Below are 16,249 nucleotides of genomic sequence, written 5' to 3'. Positions count from 1 at the left end.
CAGCCCTTCTCTGATGGGCAGAGGACATGTGGGGTCCCCGAGACCATGCCTCTGCCCAAGAAGGGACCCAGATCTGCTCTGGGTTTGCCAAGCCAGGGCCCCTGTGCTTCACCCTCCTCTGCATTCCCAGGCAGCCAGGACGGAAGGCTGGGCTTCAGGGTACTCGTGCAGCAGTGGCGCAGGGCCACCTGCCCCCAGGCAACCAGCAGAAGCGTTCAGGGCCCTAAATCAGATAGCTGCTGCGGGGGTCCCTGTGGGGAGAGCCCCCAGCTTTGCACAGAGACAAGGACACAAGTTCGGGGCGGGCACTGCCCGCTGTGTGTTCCGGAGGCCCTCACCCTCCCTACCTCCTTCCCTTTCCCGCAGAGTGAAGTCCGAGGCCATCATTGCCCGCCGTGAACCCAAAGAAGAGGCGGAGGATGTAAGCAGCTATCTCTGTACAGAATCGGTACATCCACTCTTCACTCTTCACAGGCGGGGCGGTCACCATTCACCAGTCACAGGCGGGGCGGTCACCATTCACCAATCACAGGCAGGGCGGTCACCATTCACCAGTCACAGGCAGGGCAGTCACCATTCAGCATTCACAGGCAGTACATTTCACTATTCACACACCGTATATCCTACTATTCACACTCAGGGCATGGGCATGGGGGGCAGCTCCTGGGGACTCACCGGCCCTTCTGTCTGTACAGAATCAGTATCCACTATTCACATGCAGGGCTGGGGGCACAGGCAGGGGGCCCAGGCGGGGTCCTGGGGACTCGCCTGCTCTTCTGGGCTGACAGCTCTCCCACCCCTCCTGGGTAACACCTGACCCCAACGGCATCATCTGCTGCCCCACTCCCGAGACCACATAGAATCAGAACCAGGCCCTTGGGCAGGACCACATCCCTGGCAGGATGCCGGTCACCTGTCAGCACCAAGTCCTAGTGCATGCCTTTTGTATAGTCACAAGCGGGTCTCCCTGGCTCCGCAGCCTGGCCAGTGCTCCAAGTCAGTCACCTGCTGTCCCCTTTTCAGGACCTACCCCACCCCTGAGGAGCCCAGGAGGCCCTCGGGCAGGCTCTCTGCTGCCTGGGCATTGCCAGCCCTCCCCTTTAGAACCACCACCCCCTCCAGGGGAGAGGCCAGAGGGAGCACTGCCTGTCAGTGGGCCCCTGGCCTCCTTCCTTAAGGAGAGCAGGCCCGGCCCCAGGGCGGATGCCGGCGCCACCTGCACTAGCTCAGTCACCTGGGGGCCGTGGTGACGATAAAGTGAGGTTGTATGTCTCGGGCCATCCCGTGCACCCCGCACTCCCCACGGTCTAGGAGAAACACAAGTGGAAGGCGAGTCACGTCCCCCCAACAGCCTCTCCTGCATGAGCCGAGGGTGCCACCGGTCCTGGGCCTCTGCCCCTTGTCACGGCCTGTGCCCCTGGACGTGCACCTGCAAGCACAGAGTGCTGAGTGCCAGGGGCCCTGTAGGGACTCACACTTCCTCACTTCCTGGCAGCTCTGCTGAGCAGCCCTGGGTAGGGGAGCAGACCACAGACCCCATGTGGGTCTGTCAGAACCCAAAGTGTTCAGCCGGCTGGACCCTTCCTAGAGCGTCCCATCTACTCATTTCACACTGGAGCAGTCCCACCTGCACCTCACCTGAGGCATTTGGGGCCTCCACGGACATGCAGGGAAAGTCACCCACATCGTGCCTCTCACGCATGTCCTGGCAGCCCTGGCAGGGTCAGGCTGACTCCGGGTTCCCCTCCCCCCTTGCTGACACCCCTCCACACTGCTTCTTGCCTGAGGATCTGCAGGAAATTGGTACTGAGATCCACCTATACCTGGAGGCCACGACCCTGCCCCGGTGGAGGCACCCCAGGAGGAAGCAGGTGTGACCCAGCCTCCAAGGCTGGCTGATTGAGCCTCTGTGCCTCTCCCTTCCACAGGACAAAATCCCCATGGCCCAGCGCCGCCGCTTCACGCGGGTAGAGATGGCCCGTGTGCTCATGGAGCGGAACCAGTACAAGGAGCGGCTGATGGAGCTGCAGGAGGCTGTGCGGTGGACCGAGATGATCAGGTGGGAGTTGCGGCCACCCCAGGAAGGGCTGTGGGGTCATCCCTGATGGCAGAACTACAGCTCCCTCCTCTGCACCTCCCTGTCTTCTGGGGGGACTGAAGGGTGCTGGGTGCTTCCTGGTGGGAGCCCAGAGAGTGCCAGGCAAGGGAGGCGTGAGGGTGCTAGCAGGCTGCTCCCTATGCCCTCCCCCGCAGAGCATCCCGAGAGCACCCATCCGTCCAGGAGAAGAAGAAGTCCACCATCTGGCAGTTGTAAGCTGGGGGCCCCCAGGGGGTGTGGGCAGCAGCTGCAGGGGAAGGGGCAGGGAAGTTCCCTGGTCCTCTGCCCACCCCTCACCTCCCTGTGCCTCCGGCAGCTTCAGCCGCCTCTTCAGCTCCTCCTCCAGCCCCCCTCCGGCCAAGCGCCCCTACCCCTCGGTGAATATCCACTACAAGTCGCCTACCACGGCCGGCTTCAGCCAGCGCCGCAGCCATGCCATGTGCCCGATCTCGGCGGGCAGCCGGCCCCTGGAATTCTTCCCTGATGAGTGAGTGTCCCATGGTCCCCACTAGTGGCCTGCAGTAGGGTTGGGGAGGCCCTGTCCTGAGGCCCCTCCCCTCCAGGACCTGAAGCAGGACTTTGAGGGCAGCCTCCACCTTGCTGGCCACATGCCAGGGGTCGTGACCTCTCCCTGCACACTGCCTGCCCCTCCCTGCAGCGGGGAGCTGGGCTGCTTTGGCTCCGCAGTGTTTGGTTCAGGATGTCCCTTGGCAGAGGCTGTGCACACCAACAGTCATGGGGCTGCGCTGGGCTCCACGGTGGCCTCTGCAGCAAGGAGCCATTTCAGACGTATGTGCAGCGCTGGCCGCGCCTGTGCCCTGGCGGCACTCCAGGTCCCGGTCTGTGGAGCCCTCAGTGACTGTGGCCGAAGAGCAGCCTCTGGGTCGAGCAGGTGCCAGCTGTGGCCTCCAAGCCCAGGGGCATACCCGGTGCTGGGAAGGCCACCCTCCCTAGCTAGGCACTCGGTGGCCGGGAAAAGGCGAGGATGGGCCTCCCTGCCGTGACCTCCCCCAGGGCAAGCCTGGGGCACTGTGGGTGCCTGCTGCTCGGCTGCTGCTCACCCTGGACAGAGACATCACCCATCATTCTTCCACTCAGCGACTGCACGTCCTCCGCCCGTCGAGAGCAGAAGCGCGAGCAGTACCGCCAGGTGCGTGAGCACGTGCGTAACGACGACGGCCGACTTCAGGCCTGCGGCTGGAGCCTGCCCGCCAAGTACAAGCAGGTGCGGGCGGGGCGCTTCGGGGACAGGGCGGGGCCCCGCGGGGGCGGGGCGTGAGTAAGGGGCGGGGCTATGTGGGCGGGGCAGTGCCGGGTGTGGGAGGGGGGAGGGGCGGGGCCTGGCAGGTCCTAGTAAGCCTCCTGAGCAGGGGTCTGGAGGGTCGGAGGAGGAGCCCTGCGGCTCCCACGCCCCCACCTGCCTCCAGTCTTGAGGTGGCTCTGCCGCCAGAAGCTGGCAGCTCGGCCTAAGGTTTCTGGATGGATGGGTAGGAGCCATGGCTGGTGCCCATAGCGCCTCCCTGCTCCCTGCAGCTGAGTCCCAACGGGGGCCAGGAGGACACGCGGATGAAGAACGTGCCGGTGCCCGTGTACTGCCGCCCTCTGGTGGAGAAGGACCCCACCATGAAGGTGAGCCGGCGAGGACCCCGTTCAGGCCGGCTGGGCAGGCGGGAGGCTGGGGAGCGCCGGTGACACCTGACCCCGGCCCTGCCCTTGCAGCTGTGGTGTGCTGCGGGCGTCAACCTGAGCGGATGGAGGCCCAATGAGGACGACGGTGGGAATGGAGTCAAGCCAGCGCCAGGCCGCGACCCCCTGACCTGCGACCGCGAAGGAGACGGTGAGCCCAAGAGCGCCCACGGGTCTCCCGAGAAGAAGAAGGTGAGTATGGCGGAGGCCACCGGGCACCCTCCCTGGCTGAGTCTCAGGACACCTCAGCTGCAGAGCATGCTGGGAGTGAGACACAGGACAGCACCCGGAAGCAGGGCGGCACAGGGGCTCCTGGACTGCGGGAAGCAGTGTCTTCCCTCCCCAGGACTGAGCCGCCTTCTGGGTTTTCAGTAGGAATCTTGGCCCACGTGGCTGGGAATGGGGCTGCAGCTGGGGCGGCCCTCCCCTCCCCTCTCCGAGTGCCATCCAGCAGTCTCGGTCCCCTGGCTGGGAATGGGGCTGGGGTGGGCCCTCTTCCCCTCCCCCTCCCCCATCCCCTCCCCCTCCCCTCCTCTCCCTTTCCCTCTCCCCGACCCCCCAAGTGGCCTGGAGTGGCCAAGCTTGCTTCCAAGTGGTCGGAGGCTTAGTTTTATGGCCCAGCTTGGGCCTCTTGGAGCTCAGCGGCTTCCTCTGTGGAGACGAAACTATGTATGCAAGCGCTTTAGAGTGCAGTCCTGAGTCCGCATTGCTCTGGCCCCAGGAAAGGACAGCCATGTCCCCTCAAGCTACAGTTAAGGCTGGATCCTGACAGATTCTGGGAGTCCCATGGCCCCGTGCTGCTGCCGGGTAGCCTCAAGCTCGGGCTCTGACCTTGATCCCGTGCCCTGAAACAGGCCAAGGAGCTCCCTGAAATGGACGCCACCTCCAGCCGGGTGTGGATCCTGACCAGCACCCTGACCACCAGCAAGGTGGTGATCATCGACGCCAACCAGCCGGGCACCGTGGTGGACCAGTTCACTGTCTGCAACGCGCACGTACTGTGTATCTCCAGCATCCCTGGTGAGCGGCTGGAGTGGGCGTTTCCACTTGGGCGCCACTCCCTTTTACTAGCAAGCTAAGTAAAAGCCCAGCCACACAGCACCCACCTTCTCGGGGTGTCCTGTGGACACGGGAACATGGCAGTGGACAGTGGGAGGGGCGACACCCAGTCAAGTGAGGCCCTGGGCCCTGTTTCTGGGAGGAAGCTCCCAATGGCCTCGGCCTCTTCTTCCTACCTACTCGGGACCCCACGCTCACCTGGTTAGAGGGCGAGGGGTAGGCATGGCCCGCAGCTTGAAGCATCACTCCAGGACCACAGGAAAACATTTTCTCATGCTGAATGTGAAACCTCCAGTCGGGCCGAAATCTCACGGCCTCACCAGGGGCTAAGGGGGTGTGGGTGAGGAGCTTCATGTCACCCCTGTGAGCAGTAACCTTGTGATGTTCTGGGCCAGCCCCAACACTGGGAGGACAAAGGGGTGCTGAGGGCTCTGCCAGGTCTCTGGTGTGAAACCACAGGGCCGTCTGGGTTCTTGAGGGTCTGCCACAGGATCACAAGTTGTTTGCTCCCAGGACCAGGGTCTTACTTCTCAGCTCCCCTGGCCCAGGGGCCCGCCCAACAGAGCAGGCTTGCTGGAGTCCCAGGCCTGCAGGCAGAGGGTCCTGGGTGGGCTGTGGGTGGAGCCATGTGTGGAAGCTGGGTCTGCTGGGAGAGTGGGAGGCCAGCTCCCGCTCCCTCTGCCCCTGTATGAGTGCTGGGCACACCCTTGCAGTAGTGGGTTCCCCAGCACAGGCTGATGGGCCGTCCCTCTCCCCAGCGGCCAGCGACAGCGACTACCCCCCCGGGGAGATGTTCCTGGACAGCGATGTGAACCCAGAGGACCCAGGCGTGGACGGCGTGCTGGCCGGTATCACCCTGGTGGGCTGTGCCACCCGCTGCAATGTGCCACGGAGCAACTGCTCCTCCCGAGGGGACACCCCGGTGCTAGACAAGGGGCAGGGTGAGTCCTGGGCGCGTTTCCCCCATCCCCTCCTTCCCACCTTTCTGCCCAGCCCAAGCTCACCTTTCCTAACACAGGGGAGGCGGCCGCCATCGCCAACGGGAAGGTCAACCCGTCCCAGTCCACAGAGGAGGCCACAGAGGCTACAGAGGTGCCAGACCCTGGGCCCAGTGAGCCAGAGACGGCCACGTTGCGGCCCGGGCCTCTCACAGAGCACGTCTTCACTGACCCGGCCCCCACCCCATCCTCTGGCCCCCAGCCTGGCAGGTGAGCAGGAGCGGAGGGGAGGCTTGCAGAGGTGGGAAGGGCCTAGGGGTCTTGGCCCCCCTGGAGCCACCGTCCTTCCTGCAGTGAGAATGGGCCAGAACCTGACAGCAGCAGCACGCAACCAGAGCCGGAGCCCAGCGGGGACCCCACGGGAGCAGGCAGCAGTGCTGCACCCACCATGTGGCTGGGAGCCCAGAACGGCTGGTAGGAAGGGCCCAGGGCAAGGTGGAGGGAGGGTCCTGGGTGAGTCCCTCGCCCATTGCCACTTCTTTCTACAGGCTCTACGTGCACTCGGCTGTGGCCAACTGGAAGAAGTGCCTGCACTCCATCAAGCTGAAGGACTCCGTGCTGAGCCTGGTGTGGGTGACCCAGGCTGAGGGCCGGGCGTCACGGGGGAACAGGGCGGAGGGGGCCTGCACAGCCTGGCCCAAACCAGGCTCACTGCATTCCTGTTTCAGGCATGTCAAAGGCCGTGTGCTGGTGGCTCTGGCGGACGGGACCCTGGCCATCTTCCACCGTGGTGAAGGTGGGGCCTGGCAGCACGGGGTGTGTGGGTGGCAGCTGACGGCCCTGGCAGTGTTTAGCCAAGGGACTCCTGGGGTTCCAGGCCTCTCCTTAGCCTGGCAGTGGGTATCTCAACCCCTGATATCCTGAGCAGAGGTGGGGCCCAGCCAGGCCTGAGCAGGTGTTCGGGGCTCCCTCCAGATGGCCAGTGGGATCTGAGCAACTATCACCTAATGGACCTGGGCCACCCGCACCACTCCATCCGCTGCATGGCTGTTGTGTACGACCGCGTGTGGTGTGGCTACAAGAACAAGGTGCACGTCATCCAGCCCAAGACCATGCAGATTGAGGCGAGTGCTGGCCAGGGGCCCCAGGGAGGGGAAGAGGCTCCTGCCAGCCAGCAGCTCTCCGGCACCTTCCATACAGAAGTCCACAAAGCCCTATGTGGGTCCCATCCTCCCTATACCGCCTATGAGTCAGGCTCGAACAGGCACAAAGCAGGCGCAAAGAAGGAGATCTGAGGGGGCTATAGGTGGCCCTGGGGCTGTGGCAGGTTTGGGGCTCCCCACTTCCTCTCCTCTCCCCAGCCCTGTTGATGGGCAACCATGACTCCACAGAAGTCATTTGACGCCCACCCGCGGCGGGAGAGCCAGGTGCGGCAGCTGGCGTGGATCGGCGATGGCGTATGGGTGTCCATCCGCCTGGACTCCACCCTGCGGCTCTACCACGCACACACGCACCAGCACCTACAGGACGTGGACATTGAGCCCTACGTCAGCAAGATGCTGGGTGAGGGGCCATGCCAGATGGGGTGGCGGGGGGCTCAAGGCCAGCCGCCCTGACCACTCTCCCCCCACAGGCACCGGCAAACTGGGTTTCTCCTTCGTGCGCATCACAGCCCTGCTTGTCGCGGGCAGCCGGCTCTGGGTGGGCACCGGCAACGGAGTGGTCATCTCCATCCCCCTGACAGAGAGTGAGTGGCATGCACGTCTGCAGGGGCAGTGGTGCTGCCAGAGGTGTCCATGGGTTCCCGGGGGTGGCTCTGCAGGGCCACCTGGGAGGGTGCCTTGCTGCCCCTACGCTGACCACTCTCCTCTTCTCCCATGCTCCTCCTGTGTCCCCAGCTGTGGTCCTGCACCGAGGCCAGCTCCTGGGGCTCCGAGGTAAGCCCAGCCACCTCCTGTCCCCCCACGGAGCCTCTCCCACCCTCCATCTGTATGCGGGCTCAGCGCCTCTGGGTTCTCTCCCTGCAGCCAATAAGACATCCCCCACCTCTGGGGAGGGCGCCCGTCCCGGGGGCATCATCCACGTGTACGGCGATGACAGCAGTGACAGGGCGGCCAGCAGCTTCATCCCCTACTGTTCCATGGCCCAGGCCCAGCTCTGCTTCCACGGGCACCGCGATGCTGTGAAGTTCTTTGTCTCGGTGCCAGGTGAGGCTGGGCCCCTCCTGCCATCCACATCCCCTGCACGCCAGTGGCTGCTGCCTCCCCCAGGAGGCCACTGTCCTGAATCGCTTCTGCCATCCCAGGGAACGTGCTGGCCACCTTGAACGGGAGTGTGCTGGACAGCCCAGCTGAGGGCCCTGGGCCAGCTGCCCCTGCCTCGGAGGCCGAGGGTCAGAAGCTGCGGAACGTGCTGGTGCTGAGCGGTGGGGAGGGCTACATCGACTTCCGCATTGGTGAGCGGGGCCCAGGGACGGGACTGAGGTTGGGCGCGGGGGGAGCCTGGCCCTCACTCTGCTGCCTTGCCTGCAGGAGACGGAGAGGACGACGAGACGGAGGAGGGCACAGGGGACATAAGCCAGGTGAAGCCCGTGCTGTCCAAGGCGGAGCGCAGTCACATCATCGTGTGGCAGGTGTCCTACACCCCCGAGTGAGGCCGCTGCCCTGCCTGGCCCAACCTGTACATAGGACCCCCGACCACCTGACCCCCGCCTGCCCTGCGGGGTAGCCAGCCAGGCGCCGCCGCCCCTCTTCTAACCTCTCAACCTGCAGCTTTCACCTGAGTCTGGTCCCCTCCAGCGGGCAGGGAGTGCGGGGATGCCCATCACCCCTCCAGTGGGCAGGGAGTGCGGGGATGCCAGTCAGCTGGGAGGAGAAGGGGAGGGGTGCTTCCACCCGAGGGGAAGATGCTCTCGGGACAGTTTCCCGGGCGGCTCCTGGCCAGCTTCCAGCCCAGAGTCCTCAAGTCCAGGGCACCTTGGGCCCAGCGCAGGCAGGACCCGAGGTGGCCCTGGCTCCACCCTGGGCCTCCTACTCCCCAGCACCCCTGGAGGAGGCAGGGGCTCCCCACCGCCGAGGCTGCCTGCCCTGGGCCCACCTCTGCATGCTGCTCATGGGGCCACCCTGCCTCCCGGGCCCTCACTCTGCCTAGGGGAGCTGGGCCAGGCACTAGCCTTTGCCCAGGGAGGTGGGCCTCGGGCTGCCCAGGTGCCTGCACCCCAGCCGGCCTTCTCTGGGGCCTCCCCGTCCTCAAGCCTCTATCCCCTCCCTGCCCCCCCCCCCCCCCCCCTCCCCCCCCCCCCCCCCCCCGGCTGTCCCCTGCCCAGGGAGCTGGCATGAAAGCACGAGGCCCAGCTCCCTGGGGCAGCTGCTTGAGAAGAGAGACTGCTACCCCATCCTGCCCACGCGGGCAGGCTCTCGCCGTGTCCCCCAGGCTCTGCCTGGGCAGAAGACTCACCTTGGAGGAGTGGGCCTTGGAGTCCTGTCCCTCCCCGAAGCCCCCAGGGTGGCATTTCTCAGGCTGCCAGGGCAGGCCCAGGCCTCAGGAAGAAGGGGAGGCCCCTGGCCTCTCCGGGTTCAGTCCTAGGACGCAGGCTCAGCCTCAGGTTGATGGGGGATAATGTGCTCCTGGGGCCTGCCTCCTGCACGGGGCTCCAAGGAGCCCAGCTCCCAGACACGCTACTAAGTGCCTAGGGTTGCCCGCTGTGGTCTGCTCCCCGGGAGCAAGAGGCCACCAAGCAGAGGCCCATGGGGCTGAGGATGGAGCCGCCCCCAGCCGACTCCAAACCTCTAGCGGGCAGAGGCCACCCTGGACTGCTCTCCCTGTCCAGCCGGGCCTCGCTGGCCTACTCCTACCTTCCAGGCCCACTGCACTCCCGTCTGGGAGGCCCTGATGAGGGCAGCCCAGCCCCCGCACCCACCCCCAACCAGAGAAGCACAGATCTTGGGGAGCTGCCCCACAAGCCCCGCTGGCCACCGTGGGCTGCAGCCACTGCGCTGCTGGCTTCTCCCCACCATCCCTGCCACCTCCACTGTGATGTATGTCTGCTCCCTCGTCTGTTCCCCTAGGATCTCGAAGTGACTCCGGGCTGAGCAGTGGTGCGGCTGGGGGAGGGGTGACGATTCTCCTCAGGCTTTGGCCCTGCAAGCAAACCCACATATCTGCTCTGTATGTAATAAACGTCTGTTTCTGGACCCAAACCGACACGAAAACGAGGACTTCACTTTATTACAAAAAGAAACGTTGGACCATGTTGGGCTGGGCACCAGGACAGTGTCCTGGCACGTTTCCAGACGAGCCGCGCAGGCTCCTAGAGCAGCTCCTCGGGCAAGAAGCCCTGTACGCCAGGGATTGGAGAGGCCCGCGCCACCCTCGATGCAACGTCCTGACAGGTGGATGTTCCAAGCGCTGCGGGGTGGTGCCAGAAGCCCGGCTACCTGGGCCCTGGAGGAGGCTGGGGTGTCAGAGCCTCTGCGACGCGCACCTGCCGGGCTACTCATACAGCCAGTGCCCGGCGCTGTCCTCCCAGCACAGGAGCTCGTCTGCGCGGAACCAGAGCGCGATCTCGCGGCGGGCACTCTCCACCGAGTCGCTGCCGTGAATCAAGTTCCTGAACGGAAGAGGCGCGCGTGAGCGCGGGAAGGAGAGCTCCGGCACGGGTCCCACGAGGGCCGAATTGGGGGAGGCCGGACGGGGCTGGGCCCGTTCCCGGGGCGAGCCTTACTTGCCAACCTCGATGCAGAAATCCCCGCGGATGGTGCCGGGCGGGGCGTCGGCCGGGTTCGTGGCCCCGATGAGCGCCCGCGAGGTGCGCACCACGTCCAGCCCCTGCCATACCTGTGCGGGGGACGGGGGCGGTATCACGCAGGGGTGGGGTCCCGGGGCCGTCCGCCCGCTTCCCGGGCACTCACCATGGCCACCACCGGCCCGGAGGCCATGTACTTGACCAGGCGGCCGTAGAACGGGCGTTCACGCAGCTCGGCGTAGTGCTCGCGCAGCAGCTCCTCGGAGGCCTGCGGAAGGGTCAGGCCGCCTGCGCCCGCCCCCGGCACCCAGGCGTCCCCAGGTCCCCGCCCCCCTTCCCCCCAAACCGCGCCCCCGCTCGCTCACCGCGCCCCGCGCCCCCACCTGCACCAGCTTCAGCGCCACCAACTTGAAGCCCTTCCTCTCGAAGCGCCGCACGATCTCGCCCACCAGCCGCCGCTGCACGCCGTCCGGCTTCACGGCCAGGAAGGTGCGCTCGTGTGCGCCGGTGCAAGCTGCGGGGCAGGCGGGGACGTGGCGTCAGACCGGCCCAGCACCGGCCGCCCACCCCCCCCGCCCGCGCCGCTCCGCTCACCGGCGGGGAAGAGGTTGGCGAAGATAGTCAGCACCAGGCAGATCATGATGGCGGTGCGGGCGCGGGCTCCGCGGGGCGGGGCGGCGGCGCCCGGGGCGGGGCCTGCGCTTAAAGAGACCTGGTCCCGGCGCGGCGGCCTCCGCGGACGCACGCAGGGAGGCTGCTTCACTTGCACCCCGGAACCCAGCAGCCGTGGGGGGCCAGAGGGCAGCTGCAGAGGCCAAGTCTCCTCCAGTGGCTCGGACACTAACTGTATCCCCTACAACCCGCCCAGGTGGTTCCACCCACGCGGCGCCCTGCTCCGCACCGCCCGAGCCCCCGCCCCCCGGCCGGGGCCAAGACCACAACGTCAGCCCTTCTCTCCCCGGTCCTAAAGACAGCGCGCAGACACCGCAACCCGGGGTACTTCTTTTGTCTTTATTCCCTTTCATAGCTTCTGCCAGGATCCAGGCAAAGAGAGCACTAATGGGGGAAGGGGGGCTAGCGCTTCCCGCTTTCCCCAGCGTGAGCCTGCGGAGTTGGTGTGGGGGCAGCAGGGCCAGAGGAAAAACACAGGTGGCGATTTGCCCCAGCCCTCCCCACTAAAATGCAGATCCTCAGAAAACGTCGCGGAAGGTGACCTCCCAGCTCCGAGGGGCAGACTCGGGTGTAACGCGAAGACGGTTTCTTTCATCAACAAGATCCCTGCTGCCTCACAGCCCCTCAGGCCACCCGCTGGTTCTGGCATTCTAGACGGGGGTGCCCTTGGCCCTTCCTTTGTCCTCCTGTTTTGCAGGGTAGTCCCAGGGTTCCATGCGTGTCCTCTGCACATTCAGCATGGGCTCCTCGGTGCTCGTGTCTCCATTTTTCTGTCGTTCTGCGAGAATCATGGCCCGGAGGAGCGGCGGGTACGGCACGGAGGCCAGGCTGTCCTCCGGCGCCGGCGTGAACGCGGTGAAGGCCTCCTCCTCGTGCTTGGGCACCAGCCGCCAGTCATGGTACATGACGTGTTCGATCTCCCGCGCCTCGCTCTCCGTCTTCCCTGATGAAGGAAAAGAGGCGTGCTGCACACACATTTGCTGTGCCGTCGGTGGTCGGCATCGAACTGCCGGGCACCAGCTCTCCACCAGCTCTCCCGAGCCTTACCTTTGAAGGTCAGGATGCCCCAGGCCTTCCCGTGGTCCAAGTTCTGCAAAACCAGAGGGAAGCGAGGTCAGCTCGCAAGGCTCTGGGCCCCCGAGATCAGGAGGTGGGAGCCTCAGACCCGCAAACCTGCAGGGAGGAGGGGAGGCGGGGTGCGGACGGGGTGCACGCACCTGCGCCGTGTAATCGGGCTGCACCCGCGTGAGGCGCCAGTAGCACGGCTCATCGTGCTGCCACAGCCAGGACTTGCGCGTGACCAGGCGGCCCAGGCCGAAGAGCGGGAGGCGGCCGAGCAGCTGGAAGAGGCGGCTCTCGCGGCGCACGTCGGCCCAGGCCCGGACCGGCAGTCGGCGTCCAGAGAACGGCCGCGTCAGGGTCTCATAGTCCACAGCGTACAGCTGCGAGTCGCGCGGCCTGTTCAGTTTCTCCCGCAGGGCGCGCACGCGGCGGGCCAGCTCCGCAATCAGCCGCGGACGCACCTTCTTCCGCGCCATGGCGGATCCGCGTCTTCAGCGCTGCGGCCGGAAGCCGCCGGAAGAGGCCGGTGTCCCAGGCTAAAGTGTTCGGGCGCGGCCGGAAGCGAAAAAGAAGTCGGTCCGGCCATGGCGCGGGTTGGACCCGGGAGGGCGGGGGTCTCTCGCCAGGGCCGGGGCCGGGGACGGGGCGGGAGCGGTCAGCGGCGACCTCCAACCTGGGAGATCTCAGACTCCGACGCTGAGGGCCCCTCCGGCTCGGAGGCCGCCCCGAGAGCCCGGGACCCAGCAGGGGAGCGCAGGGCGGCTGCCGAGGCGTTGCGGCTGCTACGGCCGGAGCAGGTCCTGAAGCGCCTGGCGGTGTGCGTGGACCCAGGTGCGGCGGAGGGCACGGGCCACGCGCGGGGTAGGAAAGGCCTTTCTCCGCCAAGCGGCGCCCTCCGTCCGACGGGGCGGGGCGCGCGCGCCGAGGGTCCCGGGGCCCGGCGCGCCTCCCAGTCGGGGGTTTGTGCCGAAAGCAGACTGCCGGGTCCGCGCCCCCGCCCAGGTAGGGCGCTCGCGAGGGTGGAGGGAAGCAGTGACCGCGCTCCTCTCCCCTGGTCCCAGCCATCCTGGAAGACGCTGGTGCCGACGTCCTGATGGAGGCCCTGGAGGCCCTGGGTTGCGAGTGCCGCATCGAGCCCCAGCGCCCGGCCCGCAGCCTGCGGTGGACCCGAGCGAGTCCCGACCCCTGCCCCCGCAGCGTGAGTGCTCGCGGGTTCCCGAGGGCCAGCCCCGAGTTGGCTGTTTTGCTTCCGCGATTTCAGTCCTGGAGCTGTCCCTGAGGCAGCTGCCCTGGGCGGTGCGCGTCTCGCGGATGGTAAACCACGGATGGAGAACGGAAAGTGGGGGTGCCCAAGCCGTTCTGCTGGTAAAGAGCCGAGCTGGCTGGATAAGGTTCCGGCCGGAGTCAGGCTGTGGTCAGGATTCCTGCCGGCCCCAGAGACCTGACCTGGGCTTCTGTAGAGCAGTCCTGTCAGGTCCTGGGCTTGGCTGGGGCCACGGACCGCGTTGCTGCTAGACTGCCCAGGCAGGGCCCCTGGGGCACCCGGGGTTGAGACAGGCAGCAGCGCGTCTCCATGTCCCCACAGCTGCCTCCTGAAGTGTGGGCTGCAGATGAACAGGAATTCCTGCTGCTGCTGGACCCCGAGGAGTTTCTGCAGGGCGTCGCCACACTGACCCAGGTGCTCGGGTGGTGGCAGTAGTCCGTCTCCAGTTAGGACGGGTGGGTTCCCAGCCGGGAGGCGCCTGCGCTGCCGGTCCCTGCCCTTGTAGACGGGGCTGGAGGGGGCATGGGGCAGGCCAGGATTCCTCTCTGATCCGAAACCGTGGAGGTTTCTAGGGTGAGATGGAGAAAACTCCTGGGTACCTGTGGAGGCTACAGCTGCTCCTAGAGGGTCCTGAGAAGTGCCAGGAGGCCGGGGTCTGGGCAGTAGGCTGCAGGCGGGCTGTGTTCATCCTCTGACAGCAGACAGCCCGGCCCCTGCCTGCAAGGAGCAGTGCTCAGGTGCTGTTGCACCAGGCAGCATGGGGTTAGGCCAGACCCCCTGCCAGGTCCCTGTGTCCAAGGATGAGTCTCTCAAGCCCCTGCTTTGTGCTAGGTTAAAGCTAGGCTGGAATACAGAGGTGGACCGGGATGAGGGGTTCAGTGGAACTGAGATGTGCCCAGGCAGCCACTCCAGGGGTCTCCTTAGCTGCCTTGGCATCGTGGGAGGCACAGAGCTGGTTTTCTCAGAAGGGGTAACAGAACAGGCTCGTCTGGGCACCACTGGCTCTTTCTCAGGCTTGCTGTTCTGCAAACCAGCTGTGGCCTGGTGGCCCATGGCCCTGAGCCGCAGCCTCCTGTGAACAACTGTGCCACACGTTCTCATCTTCAGATCTCTGGCCCAACTCGCTGGGTGCCCTGGATCTCCCCTGAGACCACCGCGCGGTCCCACCTGGCTGTCATCGGGCTGGATGCCTACCTGTGGTACCGCTCACTCTCATGCCCACAGCAGGAGTGGCTGGGATGGGGGTTCAGGGGAGGTGGGCCCACTTCTGGGGTTGCTGTGGCATAGCTGATCCCACTTCCCCAGGTGGGCTCTGGCAGAGGCCACGCTCGGGCAGGGCAGGCCCCATGGGGAACAGGGAGGAATGGTCACCTCTGTTCAGGTCTCGCCAGCACATTGCCCCGGGGACACAGCAGCCGGAAAGCCCGAAGGTGGCCGGTGCCGAGGTGGCCATCGGCTGGCCACAGGTGGAAGAGGTGAGGGCCTGTCTGAGCTGGGTGAGTCAGGTGGCCTGGGTCCCGGTGATTGGGCTGCTGGCTGGGTTTGGTTCCCAGCATGCCACATGGTGCAGCTATCAGCTGTGTCCCGCAGAGCCTTCCTCTGGCTCGTGCCCACCAGCTTGCCTCCTCCCCAGGCCCTGGTGCTCCTGCAGCTCTGGGCAAACCTGGACGTGCTACTGGTGGCCTCGTGGCAGGAGCTGAGTCAGCACGTGTGCGCCATCACCAAGGCTCTCGCCCAGTGTCCCCTCAAGTGCGTGACACCTGGACTGAAGGGGGCAGGGGGCAGGATCACCTCAAGGTGGTGGCGGTGCCTCCCCGGCCTCTGGGGAGCTGCTCAGCTAAGGTTCTAAAAGGCTTCTCCCTGTCCTTCCCTGTCCCCAGGCAGTACCGGGAATCCCAGGCCTTTTCCTTCTGCACAGCAGGGCGCTGGGCAGCTGGCGAGCCGGTGGCAAGAGATGGCACAGGGCTGCGGGGGGCCTGGCGGAGGCAGATCAGGCAGTTTAGTCGAGTCAGCCCAGCCGTGGCCGATGCGGTGGTCACAGCCTTCCCCTCCCCTCGCCTTCTGCAGCAGGTGGGCCCCTCCCTCCTCGAACCCCTCCAGGTGCAGAGGCCCAGTCCCCAGGCACCCTCTCATACCTCTGTCTGCCCCTAGGCACTCGAGGCCTGCAGCACAGAGCAGGAGCGCATGGGCCTCCTGGCTGACCTCCCCGTGCTGCCCAGTGAAGGCGGGCGTCCCCGCAGGGTGGGGCCTGACCTCTCCCGCCGCATCTGCCTCTTCCTGACCACGGCCAACCCCGACCTCCTGCTGGACCTGGGCTCCTGACCACACATGGGACCACCAGGACAGCATGCAGCCTTGGGGACAGACCAGATACCCTGGCGCAGTGGGGGAGGACCCCAGCCATACGTGGGTTGGGTTCTCAGCCTCTGGCTGAGCAGGTCTGACCTCGGGGAGGGTGGGTGGTTGCAGGGGAAGTTTTAGGTAGCTGGGATGAGAAGAGGGGCTTCTGGCTGGCAGATGGCTGGTGGTTCCTGTGCTGAGTCCTGGACACACGGGCCACAGGGGAGCTCAGCAGCAGGGCTGTGTGCCCCCCTACACACACACACACACACACACACTTGGCAGGGGCCAGAAGGCAGCACCAGGGCCCCACTGCCACCTGGAGGCTTGGGGTGTGGCACCCTCAGCCAGCAGCAGTAGGGGACTCCTGAGGATGTTGGGGGCAG

General features: G+C 66.1%; 4 protein-coding genes across 9 annotated transcripts in view; 2 read left to right on the top strand and 2 right to left on the bottom strand.

Annotated features, from left to right (window-relative positions):
- The window catches only part of MAPK8IP3 (mitogen-activated protein kinase 8 interacting protein 3), a 61,662-nt gene extending 52,622 nt beyond the window's left edge, over positions 1-9,040 (top strand). For 3 of the 4 annotated variants that reach the window (XM_025371010.1, XM_025371012.1, XM_025371011.1), the window contains 20 exons: positions 367-448; positions 1,929-2,059; positions 2,254-2,310; positions 2,415-2,585; positions 3,197-3,323; positions 3,632-3,727; positions 3,818-3,976; positions 4,639-4,804; positions 5,602-5,784; positions 5,862-6,051; positions 6,136-6,255; positions 6,330-6,410; positions 6,510-6,577; positions 6,757-6,905; positions 7,173-7,344; positions 7,415-7,528; positions 7,680-7,718; positions 7,809-7,988; positions 8,087-8,236; positions 8,313-9,040. In XM_025371010.1, coding sequence (XP_025226795.1) covers positions 367-448; positions 1,929-2,059; positions 2,254-2,310; positions 2,415-2,585; positions 3,197-3,323; positions 3,632-3,727; positions 3,818-3,976; positions 4,639-4,804; positions 5,602-5,784; positions 5,862-6,051; positions 6,136-6,255; positions 6,330-6,410; positions 6,510-6,577; positions 6,757-6,905; positions 7,173-7,344; positions 7,415-7,528; positions 7,680-7,718; positions 7,809-7,988; positions 8,087-8,236; positions 8,313-8,434 — 2,557 coding nt within the window. In that variant the 3' untranslated portion in view covers positions 8,435-9,040. The remainder of the gene's footprint in view (positions 1-366; positions 449-1,928; positions 2,060-2,253; positions 2,311-2,414; positions 2,586-3,196; positions 3,324-3,631; positions 3,728-3,817; positions 3,977-4,638; positions 4,805-5,601; positions 5,785-5,861; positions 6,052-6,135; positions 6,256-6,329; positions 6,411-6,509; positions 6,578-6,756; positions 6,906-7,172; positions 7,345-7,414; positions 7,529-7,679; positions 7,719-7,808; positions 7,989-8,086; positions 8,237-8,312) is intronic. The other variant, XM_025371013.1, reaches the window with a different exon arrangement.
- Positions 9,041-9,963: 923 nt separating this feature from the next.
- On the bottom strand, positions 9,964-11,344 carry NME3 (NME/NM23 nucleoside diphosphate kinase 3). 2 transcript variants are annotated; one of them, XM_025371518.1, is made up of 5 exons: positions 11,120-11,344; positions 10,909-11,039; positions 10,692-10,793; positions 10,505-10,617; positions 9,964-10,390 (listed from the first exon to the last, which is right to left on the bottom strand). In XM_025371518.1, exons 1-5 carry the CDS (start codon positions 11,163-11,165, stop codon positions 10,273-10,275), a joined length of 510 nt encoding a protein of 169 aa, XP_025227303.1. In that variant the 5' UTR covers positions 11,166-11,344; the 3' UTR covers positions 9,964-10,272. The 2 variants fall into 2 exon arrangements, with proteins under 2 accessions (XP_025227303.1, XP_025227304.1); XM_025371519.1 differs by having other exon boundaries at positions 10,513-10,617; positions 11,120-11,215.
- A 175-nt stretch (positions 11,345-11,519) lies between these two features.
- Positions 11,520-12,763, bottom strand: MRPS34 (mitochondrial ribosomal protein S34). 2 transcript variants are annotated; one of them, XM_025371534.1, is made up of 3 exons: positions 12,415-12,763; positions 12,245-12,287; positions 11,520-12,161 (listed from the first exon to the last, which is right to left on the bottom strand). In XM_025371534.1, the coding sequence occupies exons 1-3, from the start codon at positions 12,733-12,735 to the stop codon at positions 11,848-11,850; spliced, it is 678 nt and encodes a 225-aa protein (XP_025227319.1). In that variant the 5' UTR covers positions 12,736-12,763; the 3' UTR covers positions 11,520-11,847. The 2 variants fall into 2 exon arrangements, with proteins under 2 accessions (XP_025227319.1, XP_025227320.1); XM_025371535.1 differs by having other exon boundaries at positions 11,520-12,140.
- An 80-nt stretch (positions 12,764-12,843) lies between these two features.
- On the top strand, positions 12,844-16,227 carry EME2 (essential meiotic structure-specific endonuclease subunit 2). Its single transcript, XM_025369432.1, has 8 exons — positions 12,844-13,090; positions 13,321-13,457; positions 13,845-13,937; positions 14,631-14,722; positions 14,905-14,998; positions 15,157-15,272; positions 15,404-15,593; positions 15,675-16,227. The coding sequence occupies exons 1-8, from the start codon at positions 12,844-12,846 to the stop codon at positions 15,843-15,845; spliced, it is 1,140 nt and encodes a 379-aa protein (XP_025225217.1). The 3' UTR covers positions 15,846-16,227.
- Positions 16,228-16,249: the final 22 nt, after the last annotated feature.

Source organism: Theropithecus gelada, chromosome 20, assembly GCF_003255815.1.
Source record: "Theropithecus gelada isolate Dixy chromosome 20, Tgel_1.0, whole genome shotgun sequence".
NCBI classification, from domain to species: domain Eukaryota; kingdom Metazoa; phylum Chordata; class Mammalia; order Primates; family Cercopithecidae; genus Theropithecus; species Theropithecus gelada.
Note: the sequence above shows the minus strand (reverse complement) of the source record. Positions and strands in the feature narration are given on the sequence as shown.